We start from the raw sequence: 26649 nt of genomic DNA, 5'->3' as shown, positions 1-26649 counted from the left end.
CTTTTCACAGTAACTTCATTTGAAGCCTACTTGTGACAATAAGTGATTTTCATTTCAAATGGGCTAGTGCGGTAGGACACATCGCATGCCAAAGTTAGTTCAACGAATAATGCACTTAATTAGATTTCTTTCTTCGCTCTCTCCTCCATATAGATTTAGGAAGGTTTAATAATTATTATATAACACAAGCTATAACAGCCCAGAGAGTGGAGATTATACACTGTGACATTAGTAACAAATGTGTTAGTACGTTTGTGTGAAATTCTTCAGTCTGTTATCTTAACAAAGGTAATATACATTTTTTTTAAATGACTTAATAGTTCACAATGGATGGAGAAGTTTTGAATAAATATTTTAACATATTTATCTTACTTTCACTCCCAGCCTTATAAATCACCTTTATTTTGTGCAGTGTACTTTGGGTGCCGATGTAGCTCAGCTCAGCTCAGCTCAAACCAAGAGAGCAGGTTCAATTCCCGTACCGGCTGAGGTTATTCATGAAGGCCCCACCTTCTCCACCATGCTCCTCGCCTGAGATGTGGTGATCTCAGGTTCAATCATCACCAGTCAGCTCTCCCCCTTGAAGGGGGAAGCAGCCTTTGGTCATCCGGGAGTATGGCGCCTTTACTCATAGTCAACTGAAAAAGCTGGAGCACCCAAACTGTAGACTAATTTCAGCTCCAAAACAAAAAAAAACTTTGTATGGAATCATTCCTGGAATGAAGCTTTTATTCTCCCCCCCCCCCCCCCCCCCCCCCTCCCCGCCTCCTCCAACCACCCCCATCCCCAGCTGTGCCTCGATCCAGTCAATCACTCAGTTCCTCACAGTGATCAGCCTCTTGGAGTTCCTCGGTGCTGAGTGTTAACCAGGTTGGAATGATTTGACGTAAGGGTGGGTCGAATGAAGGATTTACATTTCATGGCATGGCGATGCAGGTCTCTTGCAACCAACAGCGCCAGTCTGGCGGTGTTCCGAATCCTGCCACTGGAGGCAGCGTCAAACCCCTGGTGGCAGACTGGACGGCATTCACCGGTCCTCCAACAGTTTTTGTTTCTCGCCCGCGTGTGGTTCGCGCCGCTTGTCAATTGGACTTTCCATTGAAACCACCCTAAGCCATAGCAAAACCCGCTGACAAAGGTGCGCTGCGAGTGGGAAAAGTGAATCCCGGCGACCTACGATTTCCGGCCACCACATTCCTCCTTGATCCTGGGTCTTTGTGCGCCTGTCTGCCAGCCCCTGGAATGACAATGTAAAACAGCGCTGAGATAATTAGGTGGCAGTTTAATTTCCTATCTCACTCCTTGAGGTAGATCTTGACTTTGTGCGATATTGTAAAATGGGTATCAGCAGTGAATTCTAACTTTTATTTCTGTTGAGTTCAACGGAAGCAGACTGGAAAATTGCCATTGCCCTATTTAACCTCGAGGTAGTGTAAAATTATTCCCGTTATGTTTACCTCAACACACCTATCCTGAGACGGAAAATATTCCCTGTAATATCTGATTCTCACAAACACTTGTTCCTAAAAGTGTGACTGTTTTAACTCTGTGGGTACGGTTGTATTTCTCAGTTTCCAACATGGAAATGTTGATACCATCATCTGAGCACACAAGGAAATGATGGATGGAGGGAGGAAACCACCTGAGGGAAGGACATCAATAACAATAGGAGACTACGGGGCAGCACGGTGGCGCAGTGGTTGGCACTGCTGCCTCACAGCACCGAGGTCCCAGGTTCAATCCCGGCTCTGGGTCACTGTCCGTGTGGAGTTTGCACATTCTCCCCATGTTTGCGTGGGGTTCACCCCTCAACCCAAAGATGTGCTGGGTAGGTGGATTGGCCACGCTAAAATGCTCCTTAATTGGGAAAAAATGAATTGGGCATTCTAAATTTATTTAAAAAAAACAATAGGAGACTAACAAGATACTAAACTAATTGGACGGGATTTTCCGACTCTGTTGTGGCAGGACGCGTCACGGAAGATTCCCCAATCCAGCCAAATGTACTGGCTTTCTGTATAGTGATCTAACAGTGCATTTCTGCCAAATGAACTGTGGTACTTCACACCAGTGAAGTCAGTGCCGGAACCAAGAGTTCTGCATTTGGCACAATTTGTTTTACTCTCCATTGGCTGTGAGAGAGCCTCGTTGCATTTTCTTTGATCATCATCATGATCGTGCTACTTATTGCAGAATGGATGTATTTTCGACATATTCTTTCACTCTAAATATTTTCAGGGTGCTTTGCTGACAACCTACAACAGACCTCTCCTGAAAAAGTGTTACCGGCACGAACCAAACGGCAGGTGAGCATAAGCACTTTGACAACCATGGACCTTTGTTGGAATTGTTCGTGGTTATGTTGGGGTTTTGCGGAATGAGAGGGGATTTCATTGAAACATATAAAATCCTGACAGAATTGGATGCTGGTGGAGTTCTAGAACAAGGGGTCACAGGTTCAGGAGACGAGCTTCATTTAGGACTGAGCTGAGGAGAAATCCCTTCACTGAGGGCGGTGAATCTGTGGAATTCTCTACCACAGAAGGCTGTGGGGGCCCAATCACGGAATATATCTAAAAATGGGATGGATAGATTTCCAGGCAATGTGGGAGAGAGCAGGAGAGCAGCATTGAGATAGAGGGCACTATCTACCCAAATGGGGACAGAGTCCCATGGCGCGAGATTAGTTGGGTGATACCCCGCGCCGAGAAACACCCCGCTATCAAAAGATCATCCAGGTAGATCAGGGGCCTCAGCACGGAACTGCCCGATGAGGCTGCAGCGAGAGATCGAGATGCCATTTTTAAATGGCCCTCCGACGCGACCACCGAACCCTCCCCAAGCCCCACCTCACTATAAGGGGATCCCCATCTCCTCCCCCCACGTCCCCCCACACTGCAAAGCACCCTCCGGCCTGATCACTACAGCCCAAACAATGCCATCTTGGCACCTGATGCCCAGGTGGCACTGTCAGAATGCCAGGCTGGTAGTGCCAGTGTGCCCACATGGCATCAGCAGTGCCCAAAGGGCATGCACCTGTGGGCCACCAATCTCCTGGGAGACCCCCATGAGTGCCATTCCGTCGCTCCTGTTTGTGGAGACCAACACTGAACGGAGCTCGCCCGAGGTATCCAAGGAGAGGGAGTTAGATCCCATGCCTTGGTTGGATCTCAGGATCACATGCTAGAATGAGACTAACTGTCTCACTCTATATATGCAGGTTTTCCAGAAAGCCACAATGGGTGGGATTCACATCACGACATCCCACAAGATCACGTTAGACTTGTGAGGTGTAGGGACAAGGGTAGAGTCCAGAAGTGGGATCTCCTGGCATCTATCAGTTGTGTTGTGACACGCTACTTTTCGGACGCAGCGAGGATGGCAGATCCTGCCCAGAGAATCAACTTGGATCACATTGAATGGCAGAGCAGGCTCGATTGCCCAAATGGCCGACCTCTGTTCCTATTTTCTATGTTTGTCAACGTGCTGCAGTGGTTTGCAATTATCCTCTGCAGTATGACTGATCAGGAAGCTCTCCCACTCATACTAAGTTTGGCTGTTTATATTTTTCTGGCCAAGTGTTTTGGAAAGACCTGGGGTTGCATTCTCCGCCGCCGGGATTCTCCGTTTTTCCGGCAACCCAAGAGTTTCCTGACAGCGCGGGGGTGCCCCACAATAGGAAACCTCATTGACCAGCCGGCAAGACGGACAATCCCGACGGCGTGCCGCACGAGGCACCCTGGCAGTGACACAGACATCCTGGCAGTGTGACCTGGGTGCCACTGGGCCGTGCCATGTTGTCCAGGTGGCATTTTGCTAATGCCAGGGTTCAGGACTAGGGGTGCCCTGCCCTTTTGAGGTGGGGTATAGTGGGCTTGAGGACTTCCTAATTAGGACCCGGAGGGGTCCGGGGGCCGAAGGGAGGAGGGTCAAGAGATCAGGGCACCATTTAAAAATAGTGCCCCGGTCTCTTGCTGCACTGGCGAGCTGAGCTCGTTTGTGCAGGAAATGGGTCTAAGTGCTGCTTTAGTGGGGTGTCCTCGCTGTGTCCCGATAAAGAATCAGTGTCCTGTTTAATAGCGGTGTCGTTCTCGGTGCTGCAAGATCCGGGAAACACCCAGCTAAACACGCCCGAAACGGGACTCTGTTGTTTTTCCCATTAAATTGCGCCCACTATTTGCTGCTAAGGCAGCAGCATTGAGAATAAATCTTTTCAATTGCCCAATGCACTAAGTTCAGCTGTGCTGATCCAAGGGTGCCCTGGCAGTAACCACTGACAAAGGCTGCACCAATGCTTTGAATCTCCCTCTACTTTTGTATTTTAATTGATTGCAGAGCTCCTTATTATATCTGAATTTTGTAACTGTCAGGCCAGACATGGTCAGCTTTAACGCACTCCACAACTGCCCAGCCAATTGCTCTGAGCTCAACTTTTGTAATGTCAGCCTTCCTCTTGCCAAACATCGTGCACCTCGTCAGCTTAATGTAGGTCAATTCCTTTTCGGCTTCCTTGCAAGTCCCCTTAAAATGATAGGTAGGCTTTAACATTTCAGATTTCACTTCATTCTCTGCTATTTGTAGGTACGTCGAGGCCCTCACACTGTCCTGAGAGAAACCAAGTACATCGAGCTGATGGTGGTTAATGACTACACCCTGGTATGTCAATTTGTGTTTAATTTTGAGTTGGCTTGTACTGCGCTGCCACAGTTCTCGTAACTGTTGCTGACTGTCTTCAGATAATAATTATCCTATAAGTGGTGTGATACGGGCCATCTGGCGTTTTGGTAATAATTTATCTCCTTTGGTTAAAAAGTTGCTGTTTCAAAACAAAGTAAGATGGAAAATGCAACTGATAATAATAACAGACAGTTCCCGATGCATCTGTTTGACCTTCCTTTTTTCACAATTTCGGTGATAGCATTAACGAAACCCCTGCACAAAACAGTCAGTGGATTCACACTTTAGCATTCGTCAACTGATTGCAGCAACAGCTATTTATCGGATGTCTAATACAATAGATTAGATTGCGTTGATGTTCTTTGCCAATCCCATTATTAATTATCCACGTGCGTTGAAAAAAAAGAGTGGAAACTAGGAGCAGGAGTAGTCCATTCAGCCCTTTCGAGCCTGCTGTGCAATTTGTACTGGTCTTGGTAACTAATTATTTAGAAGTAAATCGACATCTTACATTACAAATCCAACCTCAAGTTTTGCATCAACTACATTAGGCGTGTATTTTTTTTCTGGCTAATGTTGATTTTTTTGCTTGCTTGAAATTAATGCTGCTAAAGTTTGGAAAAACTAGGAATATGAAAATAGTTGTCGTTATCTAGATTTGACTACAAAAGATGTGAGTGTCATGGACTACTGTGCTTTTCTTAATATAGAGACTTAATGATGTGCAGGTTAGGTGAATTGGCCATGCTAAATTGTCCCTTATTGTCCAACGGTTAGGTGGGGTTTTGGGGTTCCGGGGATGGGACAGGGGAGTGGACCTAGGTGGGGTGCTCTTTCGCAGGGTCGGTGCAGACCCGATGGGCCGAATGGCCTCCTTCTACACTGTAGAGACTCTATGATCCTATGATTTTAGCATGTCACAAGTAACACATATTAGAATTAAATCTCATAACCTGAATAAATATAATTTTTAAAAAAAATTTTTTTTTTTATAAATTTAGATTAGCCAATTATTTTTTCCAATTAAGGGGCAATTTAGCGTGGCCAATCCACCTACTCTGCACATTTTTGGGTTATGGGGGCGAAACCCACGCAGACACGGGGAGAACGTGCCAACTCCACACAGACAGTGACCCAGAGCCGGGATCGAACCTGGGACCTCAGCGCCGTGAGGCGGTTGTGCTAACCACTAGGCCACTGTGCTGCCCTCTGAATAAATATAATGACATGGAATTTTCACCTTGGATGACAAAAAACAAAATTGGACCTGTTTTGAAAGATTGGGGTAAAGTCATCAATTTCTCAGTATATTTGTTTAAAATTTGCAACCAACACCTTTTAAAACATGCTTCCTTGTGCCCAAAACATGAGAGTGCAAGTTTTTTTAACAAATGATCTTCAACAGAATGCTGTGGCGAACTTTGAAACCAGGAAACATTCATAAGCTGCTTAATGTTCACCCCTATCCTTGAAAGGGGCAGGGGCAGGGGGGAGCTGCTGGGATGCTGTGGGTTCTAGCCACACTTCGAAGACCTCTTAAACAGTGATTCATTGTGTCGGAGGCTGGTTGGAGGATATTACCAGGCCGTTTGACTGTGGGGAATCACAGTTGTTCCTAATGTTGTCCTGGTTCCAGGTATACATCTCTGCACTTTGCAATATGGGCACTGAATTATGATGAGGAGCAATAATCCTGATAGTGTGTGTGTAGCTGTGATAGAGAGAATTTTATTCTCATTAATATTGCATCCCTGAATTATTGCGTGAGACAGTGATGGCTTTTCTTTAATGGTGAACACTGTGGTGCATATCATCTCTTTATTGCAAATCAAGGGCTTTAATATTAGAAAATGAAAATTGGCAATAAATTGGTGCTCATATCTTGTTTAGTGATTTATTCAGCTAATTCTGCTTGTATTTAACTTGCACTATAACACAATCTTCTTTCTGAACAGTTCACAAAGCAACGTTCTGCCACTCTCACAAGCAATTTTGCTAAATCCATTGTGAATCTTGCCGATGCTGTAAGTACTTCAATTTGAGTCACTGTCCTCCTGTGTAATAATAAATTATCAAATGCAATACTTGGATAAGGCAATAGGGTTGCTCTGTTGCTCTGTGGCAAGGGTTCCTAACCATCTGATAGTGAGCCGAGCAGCCCCACATTCCAAAGCCTTATTATCTATTTACCCTTTGTGCCTGGTAATGCGGAGGCCTCAATTATTAGTTAGTCAGATTTTCAGTCAATTTCTAACACCGCTGAAGTAACTCGCTCAGTCCATGATCCCGTCCAGTGACATTTTCCTACTCAATTTGACAAAAGATAGCAATCCTTTACTTTCACATGAAGTGATATAGTACAGGTTTGCGTTCTCAGTGAGCCAGTACATCAGAGGTGTTGGATACTATAGCCTTTTCCCTGGCCAGTAAAGATCACTACATTAGTTGCTGGACAGATTTGATTTGTGATTAATTTCTAATGACAGATACCATTGCTGCAAAATGCAGAAGGGGTTGAAAGCTGGCTACATTTGTAGTTTGTGCTCTGGGGCAGAAATCTGAATAAAATCCCATTATTCTTTATTTTTCATACTTTATTTTAATAAAGTACATGATAGGCCTAAGACCCAAAATCCGTAAGATCCTCAAATCTGGCACATGTCCGGTCCCGAGCTTCCCAGATACAGGGTCAGGTACCAGTAGTAAATGAAAAGTGAGTAATAAATGCTGAGCTTTGGCATGTGATCTCAGTACTCATATGATATATGAATGTGTATATGTTGATAAAACGTTTAGATGAAAAGCAGTGTCTTTTGATCACTGTTTGTTCTTTATCTCCCTTGTTTCCGAATAATGAGAGATAGTCATTTTGCACAGAATAAGTGTAACGTAGATTTTAATCTTGGTCATGCGGCAGCGAACTATTTACATTACACAGTCCGGTTGGGACAACCAACATGCCGGTCCCTGTCCGGGCCGACCTTTATACCCAGTTCCCATGAGCCGCAGCTGGATGGGCCTCCGCCCATTAGTGGGGAAGCTCATATTCCACAAGACCCACGAGGAGATGGGGGGGTTATTACAGAAAGAAAATTTGAGTGAGATGCTAAGGCTGATTTTGGGCACCTCCTAGCCGAGCCATGCTATTATCAAGTGTTGAAAGGCATGTGATTGAGTGAACGTGGAGTGTGCCTTCGCCTCGTTGATCGGCTGAAAGCAGATCTTGTTGGGATGGAGATCAACCTCTCCACCCTGTGCCGTGGCGTGATGGGGGTACCTGCTGGGATTCTTGACCCTTGAGAAGGTCAAACTTGAACTGAGGGGAAGGATGGAGGGGTTCTACAACTCATGGGCATTATTCATTGTGCACTTTCGAGAATTGGATTACACCGAACATTAGCTGGTGGTGGGGGTAGTTGGGAGGGTTGGGGGAGGGAGACGGACTGTATGTGTTAATGGTGACTGACTATGGGTGATTCCTGATTCCTTTTTGTTATTTGTTTATGTTAACATGGGGGATGCTGTTTGGGGGGTTCCGGGAGGATGGGATTGTTGTTATTGACATGGGGATTGACATTGCATGCGTTACTGATTATTGTTTATTGTTGGTGGGTGTAAATTTGGGAGAAAATGTGAAAAAGGAGGACAATAAAGAATATTTTAAAAATAATAATTTCTGCTTCCCCCCCCCTAAAAAAAAGATAATCAACATTTAAAAAATGGAACAGGTGGAATCTTTTTGGGCAAATATTTTAAACATGCTGCTAACACCTGCTCAGAGAAAATTGATCAAAATGAACCATGTTAAAGGAAGAGATTGTCTGAAAGTTCTTGATCCGCCTCTCTTGCACTATAAACCCAGAGATTCTGGTCCAAAATTCGAATCACACATGAGCAGTACTTGAATATTCAAAACATATTTCTAACAGAGGGAGACGCGTGCCTAATATCAGCTGCATTTTGTCTGCTCATGCTTTCATTTCATGCTTTAGATTTTTAAGGAACAATTGAATACACGGATTGTGCTGGTTGCTATGGAAACTTGGGCCTCTGGCAATAAAATGGATATCAATGAAAATCCACTGGTGACGCTGAGAGATTTCATGAAGTACAGAAGAGACTCTGTTAGAGAACGCAGTGACGCCTTTCACATGCTTTCGTAAGTCTCATCAGGTTTTGATTTTGTGAAGAAAAAGGAACATTACAAAGTATTTTTACAATGAATGTAGTTTCGAAATGCTGGTAGAGACCTTTGAAATTACCCTTCTGCTAACAAAAATTGCAGTTGTCTTGTTTGTTTCCGAACACACACATGAACATACGAAATAGAAGCAGGAGCAGGCCATTCGGCCCCTTGAGTCTACGCTGCCATTAAATAAGATCATGTGAGAAAATGTTAAATTGCTCACTTTGGCAGAAATAGCCAAAGCAGAGCTGCAGAATTCCGAGGTGCCGAGAGCTCTAGGTGTCCTCGTGCATGAGGCACAAAAAGTTAGAATGCAGGTATAAGTATTTAAGAAGGCTAATGGAATGCTCCGCATTTATATGAGAGGAATTAAACAGAAAAGTAAGGATGGTAAGCTTCAGTTATACAGGGCATGGTGAGTCCACGGGAGCGATTATTCCCCCCCCCCCCCCCCCTCTGCATTGTGCCCGGCGCACCTCCCGCTATTTCCGGAGAATAGCAGGAAAGCCCGAAACAAGGTTCATGTCGGGAGCCAAACAGAGCGCAGTGTCCCCGGTCGCCGGTACAGATGCAATCTAGCTCACGCGTTTCTGCTGGAGTCTCCCGGGATTCACTGTCCTCGGCAGCGGGATTCACTACTGGCCTCCATGAGTCACTTAAGTGCACCATGTTTTTGAGGAAAATGGTGACTTTACGTTCATCGTTCCAAAGCCCTCCGCTGCTGCGGTATCCCTCGAGTCATAACTTTGTTGATGGATTTTGGTTGCTTTGATTAGTCAACAATTATCCTTGTATCGTGTGACTAAGTGGTGGTAAGTGAACCAGATGCACTTCGGTCTTTTTACATCCAACAGTTCCTATGTTCCTAAGAAAGTAGGGTTAACATTTCAGACAATTGACCTTCTTCCACCGATGCTGCATGTTTCCTATTTTAAGGAACCATACCCTTGCAATGGATGCAGCCTTTGTCCTTTGCTCTCTGTGGGAAAATGAATGGAGCAATGAGGCAATAATGCCATCTGACATCTGAACGCCCTTGGGAAGGCAACTTACTGACAAGATGATTTATGTCAACAAAGCCTATGCTGTTCGCTTTTTTTGATAAATTTAGTGCACCCAATTATTTTTTTCCAATTAAGGGGCAATTTAGTGTACCCAATTCACCGAACCTGCACATCTTTTTGGGCTGTGGGAGCGAAAATCACACAAACAATGTGCAAACTCCACACAGACAGTGACACAGAGCCGGGATCAAACCTGGGACCTCAGCGCCGTGGGGCAGCAATGCTAACCACTGCGTCACCGTGCTGCCCCTATGCTGTTCTCTTTTTGCCATTTCAAAAGAAAGAAATGCTGCACTGATTTACTTGAGCTGACCCTCCTCAGGTGATCAAGTCTCACTGAGGTCAGTGATCTGGACATTGTACCTACAGATGAGCAGTTCTTCCCTCAGGTCTGGTCGCTGTATTGTTGTTATCCATGAGGATGCACATGTTCCATGAGCCAATGATGACCGGTGTCACCTTTGCTTTCTTTTTTTGAGACTGACTGATGACCATGTAATGGGATCAGTTCTACCTGCAGCCTGGCCTGTTGTCCAGGGAGGTGAAGCAAGCAATGATTAGGGCACCTTTTTAGCCCTTTCCATATACTAGGGAGGTGAGCCTTGTGGTCCTGAAAAGGGCTCTTGAGTTCAACTTCAGTCAAATGTAGACCACAAAGACTGGAAGATTTCCATGCTCTGAAATCTGTCTATTGGCCCAATCTACTGGTTCATCACCAATCCTTGGTGTCAAGTAGAATGAGCCCAAATTCCAGAAAGACTTTAAACACATCCTCAGTTGAATTTCAACCATTGATGAAGAATCGCTCAATAGGCTGCCACAGGTTACCATCAATTGCTCCCTTGATGGCCCCCGCCCTCCCCATGCTGTTGGAAAAGACGAAGGCAATCAAGCTCATGACTAGCAGCAAACCTCAGGAGTGATGCTTTCCCAGAGAATGCCTACAAGGCTGGAAGTCAAGAATCTTACTGAACTCTTTCAGTCTATGTGGGAGCATGAACCATCCCGCAAGAATACAAAAATGTCTCCATTGTCCACCTGTATAGGCTGAAAAGAACTGGCCAATCTTGTGACAATCTCAGGGCAATTTAGCATGTCCAATCCACCTAACCCTACCTGGTGGAGTTGCAGATAGCGAGGAGGACTGTCAGAGAATACAACAAAATATAGATAGATTGGAGAGTTGGGCAGAGAAATGGCAGATGGAGTTCAATCCAGGCAAATGCGAGGTGCATTTTGGAAGATCAAATTCAAGAGCGGACTATATGGTCAATGGAAGGGTCTTGGGGAAAATTGATGTGCAGAGAGATCTGGGAGTTCAGGTCCATTGTACCCTGAAGGTGGCAACACAGGTTGATAGAGTGGTCAAGAAGGCATACAGCATGCTTGCCTTCATCGGATGGGGTGTTGAGTACAAGAGTTGGCAGGTCATGTTACAGTTGTATAGGACTTTGGTTCGGCCACATTTGGAATACTGCGTGCAGTTCTGGTCGCCACATTACCAGAAGGATGTGGATGCCTTGGAGAGGGTGCAGAGGAGGTTCACCAGGATGTTGCCTGGTATGGAGGGTGCTAGCTATGAAGAAAGGTTGAGTAGATTAGGATTGTTTTCGTTGGAAAGACGGAGGTTGAGGGGGGACCTGATTGAGGTCTACAAAATTATGAGAGGTATGGACAGGATGGATAGCAACAAGCTTTTCCCAAGAGTGGGGGTGTCAGTTACAAGGGGTCACGATTTCAAGGCGAGAGGGGAAAGTTTAAGGGAGATGTGCGTGGAAAGTTTTTTACGCAGAGGGTGGTGGGTGCCTGGAACGCTTTGCCAGCGGAGGTGGTAGAGGCGGGCACGATAGCATCATTTAAGAAGCATCTAGACAGGTATATGAATGGGCGGGAACAGAGGGAAGTAGACCTTGGAAAATAGGAGACAGGTTTAGATAAAGGATCTGGATCAGCGCAGGCTGGGAGGGCCGAAGGGCCTCTTCCTGTGCTGTAATTATTCTTTGTTCTTTGTAATCCGGAGCACCCTGAGGAAACCCACACAGACACTGGGAGAAAGTGCAAACTCTACATACACAGTCCCCAAACTGGAATTGAACCTGGGTCCCTGACACTGTGAGGCAGCAGTGCTAACCACAGTGCCATCGTGCCACCCTAGGTTCGTTGACCTGACCAAGATCTTTGATGCAGTCAGCCATTAGAGCCTTTGGAAAGAAATAGGGAAATTCAGCAGCCCTGAGTAATTCATCAAGATGGTTCCCCAGGTCCATACGGCACGTTTGCACTTGTCCTGGATAGCGGTGAGTCTACCCCCCCTCCCAATTCCCAGTCATTAATGGAGTTAAACAGGGCTTGTGCCAACCCTCTTCAGTGTGTTTTTCTCCAACATGCTGTCCAGTGCCTTCCATGATGGTGATCCTGGCATTGAAATCAGATATCACATGGATTCACTCAATCTGAATTGATTCCAGGCAAAGACTAACGTTATCCAAAGGCATAATCTGCGATATCCTGTTTGCTGATTACTGTGCACTAGCTACTGATTCATAGCTGGACATAACATGTAGAATGGACTTGTTCTCCAATGCATGCAACAACCTGGGCCTTATGATCAGCATGAAGAAAACTGAACTAATGTACCAGCCTGTTCTAGGAAAGCCCCATCTCGAACCTAAACTTTCAGTCCATAACGATAAACTATCATCAGTGGATAAATTCACTTATCTCGCCAGCACACTCTCTGAATCTGGCTTTACTGACTACGGGACATATGCAGGAATTACCAAAGCAAGCTTAGCCTTTGGCAGACTTTAGCCATCAGTCTTGGAATGATGAGTAAGCCTGCCTACTAAACTGAAAGGCTGTGGGATCAATAGTCCTGTCCAAAGAGAAAATGCTGGGAGTTGGTTAACTCAGTTGGCTGGACAGCTTGTTGTGATGCAGAGTGATGCCAACAGCGCAAGTTCAATTCCCATTCCGGCTGAGGTTATTCATGAAGGCACTGCCTTCTCAACCTCGCCCCTCACCTGAGGTGTGGTGACCCCCAGGTTAAATCATCACCAGCCAGCTCTCTCTCAAAAAGGGGGAGAGCAGCCTAAGGTCCTTTGACGTCATATGTTTACATTTTCCTCAGTGATAGTCCTGCCCACTCTGGTGTACACACACACACACACACACACACACACACTGTGTACCAGCATCATGTAAAGAAACTCGACCACTTTCACTTGAACTGTCTTTAGAAGCTTCTGAAGAGCAGATGGCAGGAGAAAATACAGGACACTGAGGCGCTCACCCGAGCTGGCATGCCGCACATCCACACCATATCGAGACAGTCACAACTGAGACGTGGGCTGGTCATGTCGCCAGAATGCCTGACACTCACTTACCAAAGTGAATCTATGGAGAGCTTGAGTCTGGGGAGCAATGTCATGACGGCCAAAGAAAATGTTACTGGGACACTGAAGTTTGGGTGTTTTTACTTCAGGTTTTGGAAAAAGTTCACTCAGGATTGCTGCCCCTGATGCAATCAAATAAAAAACTGCGCAAAATCCTTTCAAAGCAAATACACACCAGAGGCAGAGACAAAAAGCAAGAAGAGAAAACCATGAGCCAGCGACATGTCCAAACTCAATCTGTAGTATCCTGTCATATTTGCAGCAGAATCTTTCGGGCACAGATTGGCCTCAGCAGTCACCCACCTACCCATCGGAACCCTACCAATCACCTCGGGTGATGAATGGTCATCTTTGCCTCAAAAAGTGAACAAGAGGATATCAAAGAGAAAGAGTAGGCTACTTCAGTCACCTTGACAGCACCTAGTTCCTTTTCAGTGACGGTATATAATATTGATCTGCATTAGAGCATTTTGATTAATGATAAAAGCTTTGTCTCATTTTGAACTGCAGTAAAAATATGTTTGCATTATTTAATGGAATCCAGTTAGTACCTCGCAAGAGGAGAGTTGAGAGATACCATTGCAGCAACTAATTTTAGTAAAATGTATTTGAAAAAAATCAGATGTTCTGGTTAACCATCAATCACACCCTGCTTCCAGGCTTTCATTTCACTTTAGAGAGAGCACCTTACTTAGCGGCGATAATATTAATGGTGTCCAAAGATGGTACTGAATGTTAATCACAGCACTGCATCACTGTGAATTACTTCTGACAAATTGCATTATCACCATAGATGTGCTTAAATCTGGACAATATTTTTGAGTTGCTCTGAATCTGGTTGATGGGCTGTGCCAGAAGTGGACGTTTTGTGTGTTGCTACATTAGGGGCGAAAACATTAAAAAAATATCTGCCCTTCATACCTCCATCCATATTAAAGATATCCGAGTAAAGTTATACAATTAACTCATATCTGAGTACGGGTGCATTTCAGCTGCTGAAACAAAACAGTCTGCAGATAATTTTTATTTCTTTATGGAATGTGGATATCACTGGCAAGTCCATCATTTATTGCCTATCCCTAATTGCCCTTGAGAAGGTGTTGGGCAAACCACTGCTTGTGGTGTGGGTACACAAACACTGCTGTTCAGGAGGGAACTCCATGACTTTACCTGGAGGGTGTGTGACTTGGAGGGGAACCTGCCAGTGGGTGGTATGATGTTGTGGTCAAACAACTCTCTCTCTCTCTTTTGAAAATTGAAAGATCAGCAGGAGTTTTCTGAAGTGGAGCGATTTCAAATAGAATCAGTAAAATGGCAAAATCGGCGATTCTTGTACATGCAAACATCCAGCTTTGAAGCCAAGACACTTCTGGGATTGAACTGTTGCTTCTGCTTGCTATTACAGCAGTTTCAGCTTGGCTTCACATTTGGGCGGGATTCTCTGATCCTGAGGCTAAGTGTTGACGGCGTCAACAATTATGGCCCCTACAGCTGCTGATCCGGCCGTGGAATGGGCGCCGTGGGATGTGCACATGCGCAGTAGGTCAGGCGCGAACCCGCGCATGCGCAGTCCCACCGGCATGACCTCTGCGCATGCGCGGTGACTCCCTTGTCCGCGCTGGCCCCAACCCAACATGGTGCAGGAATACAGGCGTCGGCGCGGAAGAAAGTAGGCCGGGAGACAGAGAGGCCAGCCCACCGATTGGTGGGTCCCGATCGTGGGCCAGGCCACATCGGAGCCCCCCCCCGGGTCAGATCCCCCCTCTCCCCCCACAGGCCGCTACCTGACCCTTCAATGCTGAGTTCCCGCCGGCTGAGAGCAGGTGTGGACGGCGCTAGTGGGACTCGGCGTTTCCACAATGGCCGCTCGGCCCTTTCCGGCCCAAGAATCGGTGGGCCGGCCGCCTACAGCGGCCCGTGACCGTGCCGCGCCAACCACGCCTGCGCCAATTTGCTCTGCGGGGAATCATGTGCCGGCGGCGTGGTGCGATTCACGCCGGTCGCAGGCCCCGGGCTGAGAGAATCTCGCCCCTGGTCTTCTATAGATTCGGGTCAGTGCCACTAAGTATCCAATCAAAGACCAGTCATTTGCCCTTCACTGTTGCACCATTTTGCCACATCGAAAATAATTTCTTCTGAATGCTAATAACAATCTATTTCTACAAAAAGGAATTGGGTATTCATTACAATGCTCAAATAGATGGTATGAGGAAGGGGTTGCCTCGTAGTCGATTTGCCATTCTTGTTCAGCAATCACGAGTCACTAGAACAGAGGCTCCATCAGCAGGAAGCCGATTTCAGAGTTTGAGTGCGACAGTGTTCTAGTGGAGGTCCTGGGTTGCATCCCTACTTCTGGGCCAGAAGCCTCCAGGTGCAAGACATGCCAGGACTTGTCAGCTACAGAAGGCGTGCCCATGACACGGTTCCATGACCTGATAATCAGCCCAAGAATCCTTTCAATACCTCCCCTCTACTCCCCAAGCAGAAAAAAGTGTGTAAAGATTTTTTAAAAAACTGTAGTCCCACCTCTAACACACACTAGTGAGGTGAAGCTTCCTAATAGAAGGATTAATGAATTTACACGGTATATGTTTGGTAAATGCAACAGGCAAAAAAAATTGGCCAGGAAAGCATTCTGTTACTACTTCAATTAATGAGGAATGGCAACTTGGATAAATCAGGATCAGTGGGGTCACAATGCTTCTCGAGGTCACTAAAAGGTAGGACAGTTGATGAGCAGTTGCAGTCTTTTAGGGAGATACTCAATTCCTCACAATTAAAATATATTCCAGAGAGGAAGAAAGACAGTAGGAGGAGTAAAATACATCCATGGCGAAGCAAGGAGGTTAAGGACAATATAAAACAAAAACTAAGGTATACCATGTTACAATGGCTAGTCAGGCTGGAAGATTGGGAAACTTTCAAACATAAACAAAGAGTCACTAAAAAAAGTAATAAAAAGAGCTAAGTTAAATTACAAAAGAAAACTAGCACAAAATATCAAAAAGGATAGCAAAAGCTTCCATAAGTACACAAAAGGGAAAAGAGTAGCTAAAGTGAATGTAGTCCTTGGAAGATGAAACCGGTGGGGAACGCAGAAATGGCGGAGATGCTAAATCAATATTTTGCCTCAGTTTTCGTGCTGGTGGTCACTAGTACCATCCCAATAGGAATTGGTAATTCAGAGGTAATAGAAAGGGTGGAATTTAGAACAATCAACATCAATAGGGAAACAGTACTCAACAAACTACAGTAGTCCCCCGTTATACCGCGCTCCGCAATACCACGGTTCGCGATATACGGCGGGGGGGCTTATGGACCCCAACTTACTCGAAACAGCCGGGTGCTGTCAGCTTCCCTCTCCGGATCAAAGTGAGCCGGCCGCTGAAGTTCGCCACCTCTGCCGGAACAATTCACCAGCTTGACCCGGGACGGGCGGTGGGGCAGTGCAGGGGAGGAGGAGGGAATGGGAAACACAGCCCCTGGATCGTCCCGCACAAGGATCGTCCCGCACAGCGATCTAGCTCCTCAAGACCAGAATCCTTAGCACCGTCAGCAATGCAGAGGAATAGGCTGCCGATATGTGTGGATGTAGCCTGGGGTGGGAGGGTGGTGTAACGGAGCCAAGGTGGAGCCCTTGCACCCCGGGAGCGTGGGCGTGAAGCCCAAGTTGCCTTGGCCAAACAGGCGCGAGCACTCTTGCTGTCTGTATTGTACAACATTCGGCCGAGTCCCCAGTCCTTCTGCCCTCAGATGAAAACGAAGCCAAGGACGATCCTCTTCGAAGAGAAGGGGGGCCAGAACGTGACGCCAGGTCGTGCGCGAAGAGGCTAGACGGCTATGGACCCCTGCGGACTGTTGGACATTTCACATCGTGGATATCCGCGGCTCGGATGTCTTGGACCCCAACACCCGCGTTATAACGGGGGACTACTGTATTGGGATTGAAAGCAGACAAGTCAACAGGGCCTGATTGCCTACATCCTAGGGTGTTAAAGGAACTGGCAGGGGAGATAGTGGATCAGCTTTGACAAATCGTCATCTGGACTCGAAATGTTAGCTCTTTTCTCTCCCTACAGATTTTCCAGCATTTTCTCTTTGTTTTCAGATTCCAGAATCCGCAGTAATTAGCTTTTATCCAGTGAGATAGTGGATCCATTGGTTAGAATATTCCAAAATGTACTGCACATGGGAAAGGTTCCAGTGGATTGGAAAAGTGCGAATGTTATTCAAAAAGGGAGGGAGACAGAAATTACAGACTAGTTAGTTTAACATCTGTTTTGGGGAAATTGTTCAAATCCATTATTAAGGAAGTTCAAACAGGACATTTGGAAAGCCAAAATACAATCCATCAGAGTCAGCATGGTTTTATGGAGGGTAAATCAAGTTTGACAAATTTGCTAGATTCTTTGAAGATCTAACAAGCCAAGTGGATAATGGGGATCTTATAGATGTAGTATATCTGGACTTCTGGAAGGAGTTTGATAAGGTGCCGCACAAGGTTAATACGCAAAGTTAATTGACATGGGGTTAGGGGCAATTTATTAGCTTGGATAGAAGACTGGCTGACTGACAGAGATACAGGGATAGAAGGTTCTATAGCCACATTTGCAGATGACACTAAAATAGGTTGGATTATAAGTTGCAATGAGGAAATAAGAACCTTACAAATTGATATAGATAGACTAAGTGAGTGGGCATCAATCGGGAGACTATTGTGAGTGGCAGATGAAGTTTAATGCGGATAAGTGTGAGGTCATCCATTTTGGTCGGGAAAATGGAAAGGTCACTTATTACCTAAATGGGGGAAGGCCTCATGGTGGGCTCCAGTGCAGAGGGATCTGGGTGTCCTTGTGCATGAATCGCAGAAATCTAGCATGCAGGTACAGCAGTTAAAGGAAGCAAATGGAATGTTAGCATTTGTAGCTAAATGAATAGAGTATAAAGGTTAGGAAGTGTTGTTGCAACTGTACAAGGCATTGGTGAGACCGCACCTGGAGTATTGTGCACAGTTTTGGTCCCCTTGTTTGAGGAAAGATGTATTGGCATTGGAGGCAGTTCAGAGGAGGTTCACTGGATTGATTCCAGAGATGGAAGGTTTGTCTTTATGTAGAAATTGAACAGTTTAGGCCTACACTCTCTAGAGTTTAGAAGAATGAGGGGAGATCAAATTGAGATATATGATGATAAACGGGGTGGATAAAGTAGACGTGAAGCGGATGCTTCCTCTTGTGGAGAAATCGAGAATGAAAGGTCATATCTCAGGGTAAGGAGTATCAAATTTAAATTAGAGATGAGGAGAAACTACTTCTCCCAAAGGGTCATGAATCTGTGGAATTCCCTACTGCTGCGCGGTGGATGCTCAGCCAATGAGTAAATTTAAGGAAGAGTTAGACATATTTTTAATTAGTAATGGGTTGAAGGGTTACAGAGAATGAACAGGATGGTGGAGTTGAGGCCATGATGAGATCAGCCATGATCGTATTGAACGGTGGAGCAGGCTCGAGAGGCTAAGTTGCCAACTCCTGCTCCTAGTTCTTAAGTTCTCAGAAAAAAACTATTCTGTCTAAATCCACCTTCCAGCTCTTGGTCTGTAGCCCTGTAGGTAATAGCACCTCAAGCACAAATCTGGTGTTCTTGAGAAACAAAGAGATTTCTTGAATAATTAGGGGATCAGGGGTTATCGGGAGAAGGCAGGAGAATGGGGATGAAGAACGTTTCAGCTATGATTGAATGGCGGAGGAGACTCGATGGGCCGAATGGCACGATTCTGCTCCTATATCTTATGGTCTGATGCAAGGTGGTTCCGAATAAAATTTATTATTCTGTCTAAAAAGCTATCAAAGCATCTGAAACAATTAACTCAGCAATAATTAATGGTTGTTGAACATGACTGGGTAAAATTCATTTGTGCGCATTCAACGTGGTTATTAATCTATTTATTTTAATTGTGTTGCTGATTGATAAAATGGTAAACAAAAGGAATATTCTACATGCACATTAACTAGTGCACTACCAAATGCAGTTAAACCCCATTTTATTTCACCTCAATAGAAGATATATTTTGAGGGGGCTTGAGAGAGTGGATGATGAGAGGATATAACCCATCATGGGGAAGTTAGAACTACGGAGCACAGTTTCAAAATAAGTTCCACTTAAGACAGAGATCAGAAGGATTTTTTTTCTTTGGGGGTTGTTAGGGGGCGATTCTCCAATATGGAGCCCAAGTGTTCACGCCGTCGCTTTTCACAACGGCGCGAACCGTGCCCGGGTACGACCGATTCTGGCCCCCATAGGGGGCCATCACGGCGCTGGAACGGTTCACACCACTCCAGCCTCCTTTCCCGGCGGCAAATGGGCGCTGCACCAACCCGCGCATGCGCAGTTGGGCCGCACTAACCTGCACATGCGCGGGGGACATCTTTGGCGTGCCGGCCCCGACTCAACATGGCGTCGGTGTTCAGGGGCCAGCCGCGCCAGAAAGTAAGCCCGGGGGGGAAAGAGACTGGCCCGCCAATTGGTGGGCCCTGATCGTGGGCCAGATCTCATCGGAGGCCCCCCCACACCACCACAGACCGCCCCCCCCAACCATCCGTGCAGACTTCCCGCCAGCAGCGAGCAGGAGTGAACAGCGCCAGCGGGACTCTGTCGGACTCGCGCGGCCGCTCGGCCCATGCGGGCCGGAGAATCGGCGGCATCGCCGATTCCAGCAGCCCGCGGCCGGCACCGTGCCAAACGCGGCGGCGCAAATTGCGCCGATTCTCTGCACCTCGGAGAATCAGGCGCCAGTGTCGGGGCATCGTGGCGCGGTTGCGTCGATTCTCAGGCCCGGCGCGGGGCTCAGAGAATCGTCCCCTTAGTCTTTGAAGCTCTCTTCTGCAGAGAGCAGCGCAGGTTTAGTCATTGAATAGCCTCGAGGCTGAGTTAAACGAATGTTTGATTGACAAGGGGGGCAAGAAATTGGAGTTAAGACCGCAATCTAATCAGGCCTGATGTCATTGAACGGTGGACAGGCTCAAAGGGCTGAGTGGTCTACTCCTGCTCCTAATCCATATGTTCTTTTGTTAAGATTCCTCCACACCCACACATACTAATTAGCTCCATCCCCTTTAATTTAGTCCAAATTAAATTCTGAATTGTGCTGTTCTTACTTATTGACTTTAGAATAGTCAACGTCATTCTGTGGTGCACAGGGCTGGATTTTACAGGGCTGGCCGATTTGAATGCGGGGGTGGGGTTTGCAAACTGTAGTGCGTGGAATGCCCTCTGCCCTCCTGCCCACCTCCGACCGGTCTTCCCTTTTACAGGAAACAGTGGCAGCATCGGGCGGCCCACCCGTCCTTGGACCTATTGAGGCCCTTAAGTTGCCAATTAATGCCTCATCGCTTACCTGCGCCAGGAGTAAGCTCAGGCCAAACAGATAGCTTGGTAACATTTTCTGAGGGAGCTGAGGGGACTTCATATTGAAGGGTGTCCTGAGGCCATTTCGAGGCATCCCCCCTTCAAGGTCATTCCCCCCCCCCCCCCCCACATACTCAAGATCCTTCCCTCTGGCCTCTCAAACACAGCCCTTTCTGCTACTACATCCCTCGCTGGTGGCTACCAGCCAGCCCCCACCAATACCCAGTCCTCCCTTCAGTCCGGCTTCCATAACCACTTCTTCTTTGGGGATTGGCTGTAGTTTGGCCACCGTTCAAATTTGCGCTGCTGGGACTACCGAGCTACTGGCCAATCCGATTGGCCGGCAGCTGTCTAAGGCATGACGTCCTCCCCAGATGGGGTGACAGTCTCGGTCTGAGCCAATTAACACCCGTCCAAACTACAAATGATTGCAGGGCAGCCCGCCATTTTGTGGGCGGCCTCCCAACTAGGAGGATCGGGAATACGGCGCTCCTTAAAATCTAACCCATAGAGTGTAGTTTCACTTGTTCGAGGAGCGTGGATAACAATGACATTTGCACTGCTATACAACAATCCTCACCCAGGCTACCAACAATTGGAATAGATCAGACCACTCTGTGAGCTGACAGCAGGTGTAACAAATAAGTCATATTCTCTGAATGTGCTGGTCTCCAATAAATGTACCTGTGCACATTTGTTCCCCATGGAAAGTGCCAGATGTTTGCTGATGTCAAGAATTTATGCAGAACTAGCGATACTTCAGAGTTGGTTTGGTACCCAGACAGATATCAAGTCAAACATGTGATTACAGCTGACTGTCAAACAATGGGGATAAAGAGCCATTCAAGTAAACTTGTCTCTTATAATCTGTGACATTATAGCCCAAAATGGTAGTGCAAGATCCCGCGAGCATTACTCTGGGTACTAGTCCAGCAACAATACCACTATGCCATTGCCTCCCCTTTAATGTGGTTCCTATTCAACTGTAGCCAAACTTCCCTACTTTTATATTCCAGTCCCCTTGTACAAAATATGGCATTCCATTTCTCTTCCAAATCACTTGCTGTACCTGCGTACTAACCTATTTGTGATTCATGTACCAGGACATCTCTGTACCTCAGAGTTTTGCAATCTCCCTCCATTTAAATAATATGCTGCTTTTCCATTCTTCCTGACAAAGTGGACAAATTTATATTTCATATTTTCAGTTCATAAGTTCATATTTTCATATTTCATAAGTTCATATTTTCCCACATTATACCCAATCTACCAAATTTTTGTCTATGTTCACTTAACACATCTATATCCCTTGCGTCCTCTTCACAACTTACTTTCCTACCTAGTTTTGTGCCATTAGCAAATTTAGCAACCGTGCATTTGGTCCCTTTAGAAATGCTGCCCGATCTCTGGAAAGCCAACGTTGCCAGCTCTTTCAGGGCCCGCGCCTCTAGCGTGATGGCATGGGACAAGCCTCCAGGATTTATTTTTTTCCAAGCGCTGGACAATATGGAAAGAGAAGCCAGCTGTGCATCCAGCGAGCTGTGCACCACTTTTCTTGCCTGGTCCAGCGCTTAGACGAAAAAACGGAAAATTCTGCCCTCTGTTTCCCAACTAATCCTCTGTCCATGCTAATATGTCATCCCGTGCACCATGAGTTCTTTCTTTGTATCGTTCCCAGTTTGATTTTGGTTCTGGTTTTTCCTCCACAGAGGCCGTACATTTGAGTGTAGTCACAGCGCAACAGCCTACATTGGAGGAATCTGCTCTGTGTCTAAAGGAGGAGGGATTAATGAGGTTTGTTATTTCATTTATCTGTTCCCTAATGTTGCTGTTTTATCTCTATCCTCTTCCCCTATTCATTTTAACATAAATTATATTCCACCCTTGTACGTACTCACGACCAAAGTTTTATTTCTGTTTACCTTTAAAATCCTCCCTTGTGATCTGTTCCGGCGGCGCTTAACACCAACTGTTAACGTTCCTGTCACAGGGTCCTTCAACAGCGGGATGGGCAAATGGAACATGGAATGGGGGGGGGGGGGGGGGGTTTAGTGGGATGGGGAGATGGAACATTGGTGTGGTGAATGGGGCTGAGAGTTGGCTAAACGCTGGTTGTTTGAAGATATTTGGTGGCTGGGGAAAGCACTGCAGCTCTTCCTCTGCCTTGAGCAGATATGATAACCTCATGGATACGGCCCTTCTCATCGCCTTTCCCAAGACCCAGCAACCCTGGCCTGCAGAAATTAAAACTAAATTATTAAAATGGAGGCATACAAACTCCTTGAAAGATCTTACTGCCAGACTTGCCTCCTCTGAGCGAATTGCAATGGTCACCTCTCCATTAAAATCAGAAGTGGGTGACACATTGGAGTCACATTTCTTTTTTTTATTTTTAAAGTCCCACCCAGTAGGTGGGGTGTCGGGTGTGGGAGAGTTACAATTACCTCCATTATAGTTCTTATAGTTCTTATAGTTGTCACATGCAAGTGTGAGTTTGAGAAGAGCCCACTGTACATGAGCTTCCAGGAAAACTGAAGATTCCTGAATATTTGTAGAGAGAAGTGGGAAATTTCAATTAAATCCTGTCATAATATACACCAGTATATCATGGTGCAGACACACACTGATGGACACACACAGGGACCAATTAACATGTACAAACACCGCAGCCAATCACCAGTTAGAATACACACACTATAAAGGCAGAGGGCACCACGGTTCCCGCTCATTTTGGGTGCTGCCTCTGAGTGTAACAAGAACTCATCCAGCCCAGCACAGACTTACAACACGTGCTGGTTCGGACAAGGCTTAGGTCTCTAGTTTAAGTTAGCATCATTTGGACCCACAGTCATCGTGTGTTAGTTAGTTAGAAGTAGTTAATAAAATTGAGTTGAACCTTCATTAGTGTTGGAAGTGTCTGTTCATCTCTCAAGTCTACACTAGCCAACACTTCAAATCCCATTTAATATGCTGTCTGAGTTTCACCTTATGGTGTGTAAGGTTGTCTTTCTATATACGAGTGCTGTGTTGAACAAACAGTGCCAAGATTCGTACCACCACAATTATTGAACATCAAATGGAAGCCAAGATCCTGTGTTCAAACATCCTGTTCAGCAGCTGCAATTGGAACAAGTTTGACTAGCTCCAATCCAGTTCTTGCAACCGTGATAAAAATACCCTGTGACCTGCATTGAGCTGATGGTCTCGGTCAGAAGGTCATGTGGGTGGTCAGCCTGGCATTTGGAAAGTCCTCGCGCCGATGAAGTTCTGGGTGCTCTTCAGAAGTCGAGACCAAGATATGTTGAGAGAACGGGGCGCCTGGAACTTTACTTAGCATCTAACAGTGCTATCGGTGTGTATGCGACCAGTAGATATAAAGCACAACATTATCCTGTTCTTTCGCAATGATGACCACCAATTTGATTTTCTTTCAAATGAAAGGAAAGAGAAGTAAGTGACAGATTTTAGCGATGAAACAACAACGTCACCTGTGTTATTTCATCAGAGGTGCGCACGGGAGCAGGGTTCCAGCAAAGTATAACTCAGTGGGCTAGACAGCTAGTTTATAATGCAGAACAAGGCCAGCAGCGCGGGTTCAATTCCCGTACCAGCTGAGAATTCTGAATTCTCCCCCTTTTCCAGTTAAAAACAGCATCACTATGTGGCAAGTCATCTGGTAGCCCAAGTGTGGAGATTTTCTTGGGATATTCTTTCTCCAGGTCACTGGCACTATAAACCCAGTGTTGATCTCCGGCAAAGAATACAGCCATCTCATGTAAAGGGTCCTGATAGACAGCATCAATTTTTTCAGGCAGTTCAGTCCAATAAACAGCAACTAGGACAGGTCCTGTGGGTTTGGTCCGGGGACTTGTGGTTCTCCACAAGAATCGATCTTTAAAGAAGAACCTCTCTCCTCTGATTTGTGTGATTGCATCAAAGACCATGTTCGTTGTGCATAGGTCCAGAGGAGTGACTTGTTGGTGGCAAGGGTTAATCGGTTGGTACACCATAAAGCTTCTGAATGGCGAGAATATCGACATTTGAGAGTCTGACGTGTTTACTGAACAGGTGCCGGAATGTGGCAACTAGGGGATTTTAACAGTAACTTCATACTTGTGACAGTAAAAGATTATTATTATTAAGTAATGTCACTGGAGCAAGAACAACTTCAAGGAATTTCCCAGTCAATTTTAACATTTCCAAAGTGAATGGACAGAAACATCGTTTGAGGTCATATCAAGGTAGACTTTAATCTTCAACGTTCCTGGAAGAGCTGGATATCGATGGGGAAATTAGTAAACTGGACCTCATGGTTAAAATTCCTAATGCGCAGTCTCACCGCACAAACCCCGGCATTGGGAGCATTCTATATGGACCTGCAAATTTATTCACTGAATTGATAATTTGGCTATTTATTACGATGATCTGAGATGTTCCCAATTTAATCTATGGGGCGGGATTCTCTGACCCCCCCCCCCCCCGCCGAGTCGGAGAATCACTGCAGGGCGGCATGAATCCCGCCCTGCCCCGATGCTGGATGCCGAATTCTCAGGTGCCGTTTCTTTTGGCGGGGGTGAAGATCGCGCCATGCCAGTCGGGGGCTGTTGGCAGTGCCCACCCGGCGATTCTCCGGTCCTCGATGGGCCGAGCGACCGGCCATTTTCGGCCAGTCCCGCCGACATGGATTAGATCAGGTCCGTACCGGCAGGACCTGGCTCTGAGGGCAGCCTCCAGAGTCCTCAGGGAAGCCCAGAGTATCCGGCCCTAGGGGTGGCCCCCACGGTGGCCTGGCCCGTGATTGGGGCCCACAGATCTGCGGATGGGCCTGTGCCGTAGGGGCATTCTTTCCCTCTGCGCCGGCCTGTGTAAAGCGCCGCCATGGCTGGCGCGGAGAAGAAAACCCCTGAGCATGCGCAGGAATCACTGCAGCGGTTCTGGGAACATGCTGGCATTCCCGCGCATGCGGCAACTCGCTCCGGGCGGCGGAGGCCCTTTGGCGCCGGTTGGCGCGACGCCAACTGCTTCAATGCCGGCCTAGCCCCCGAAGGTATGAAGGATTCCGCACCTTCCGGGCGGCCCGAAGCCGGAGTGCTTCACGCCACTCTTTGGCGTCGGGACGGCCCACCCTGCTGGATACCGGAGAATCCCGGCCATAGTGTGTATCCTGAAGGTAAGTTATGTATTGTCAGTTGTTCTTCAAAGCAATTTTAGCTGTTTAGCTCAGCTGGCTGTCAGCAGGTCCACGATACAGAGCAAGGCCAACAGAGCGGGATCAATTCTTGTGCCAGCCGACGTTATTCATAAGGACCCCACCTTCTCAACCGTGCCCTCTCGCCTGAGGTGAAGTGATCCTCAGGTTAAATCATCACCAGTCAATTCTCCCCCTCAAAGGAGAAAGCAGCCTATGGTCATCTGAAACTATGGTGATTTTACTCCAATGGAATTAATTCCAATCTTCAGCAAGATACCAAATAAATATTTCACAATTCTTGAGTGTGTTAAAGATGATATTATGCAGGAGATGATTGGTTAGCAATGCAAATAATACAAGCAGCTTTCTGTTAAAACCTTTTGTCTTTAAAGATTTGAAGCTTCTTTCTTTGGCTTATTTTTCAGTATGGAAGTATTGATATGATGGCTGTCACACTGGCACAGAGCTTGGGCCAGAACCTTGGAATGATGTGGACTAAACAGCGTGCAGGAACCAGTAAGTTGTACTTTAATTTATTTGGATTCTATAGACAAGGCCTGCATAGGGCCTTGGTGAGTCTGCACCAGGAGGATTGTGTGCAGTTTGGTCATCTTCTCTAAGAAAGGATATACCTGCCGGAGAAGGAGTGCAGCAAAGATTCACCGATTGATTCCTGGGATGGCAGAATTGTCACAAGGGGAGAGATTGGGTCAACTGGACCTGTATTCACTGGAG

At 46.4% G+C, this 26649-nt stretch overlaps 1 protein-coding gene across 3 annotated transcripts in view; it reads left to right on the top strand.

Moving 5' to 3' along the window:
- adam11 (ADAM metallopeptidase domain 11) overlaps positions 1-26649 on the top strand; it is a 213849-nt gene that overhangs the window by 112284 nt on the left and 74916 nt on the right. For all 3 annotated transcript variants that reach the window (XM_038779233.1, XM_038779232.1, XM_038779234.1), the window contains exons 8-13: positions 2239-2306; positions 4582-4656; positions 6633-6701; positions 8670-8836; positions 22433-22517; positions 26340-26430. In XM_038779233.1, the coding sequence (XP_038635161.1) occupies positions 2239-2306; positions 4582-4656; positions 6633-6701; positions 8670-8836; positions 22433-22517; positions 26340-26430 (555 nt within the window). The remainder of the gene's footprint in view (positions 1-2238; positions 2307-4581; positions 4657-6632; positions 6702-8669; positions 8837-22432; positions 22518-26339; positions 26431-26649) is intronic.

The sequence above is a fragment of the Scyliorhinus canicula genome, chromosome 19 (assembly GCF_902713615.1).
Source record: "Scyliorhinus canicula chromosome 19, sScyCan1.1, whole genome shotgun sequence".
In the NCBI taxonomy this organism is placed as follows: domain Eukaryota; kingdom Metazoa; phylum Chordata; class Chondrichthyes; order Carcharhiniformes; family Scyliorhinidae; genus Scyliorhinus; species Scyliorhinus canicula.
The sequence above is the reverse complement of the archived record's forward strand: the minus strand, read 5'-3'. Positions and strand labels throughout refer to the sequence as shown.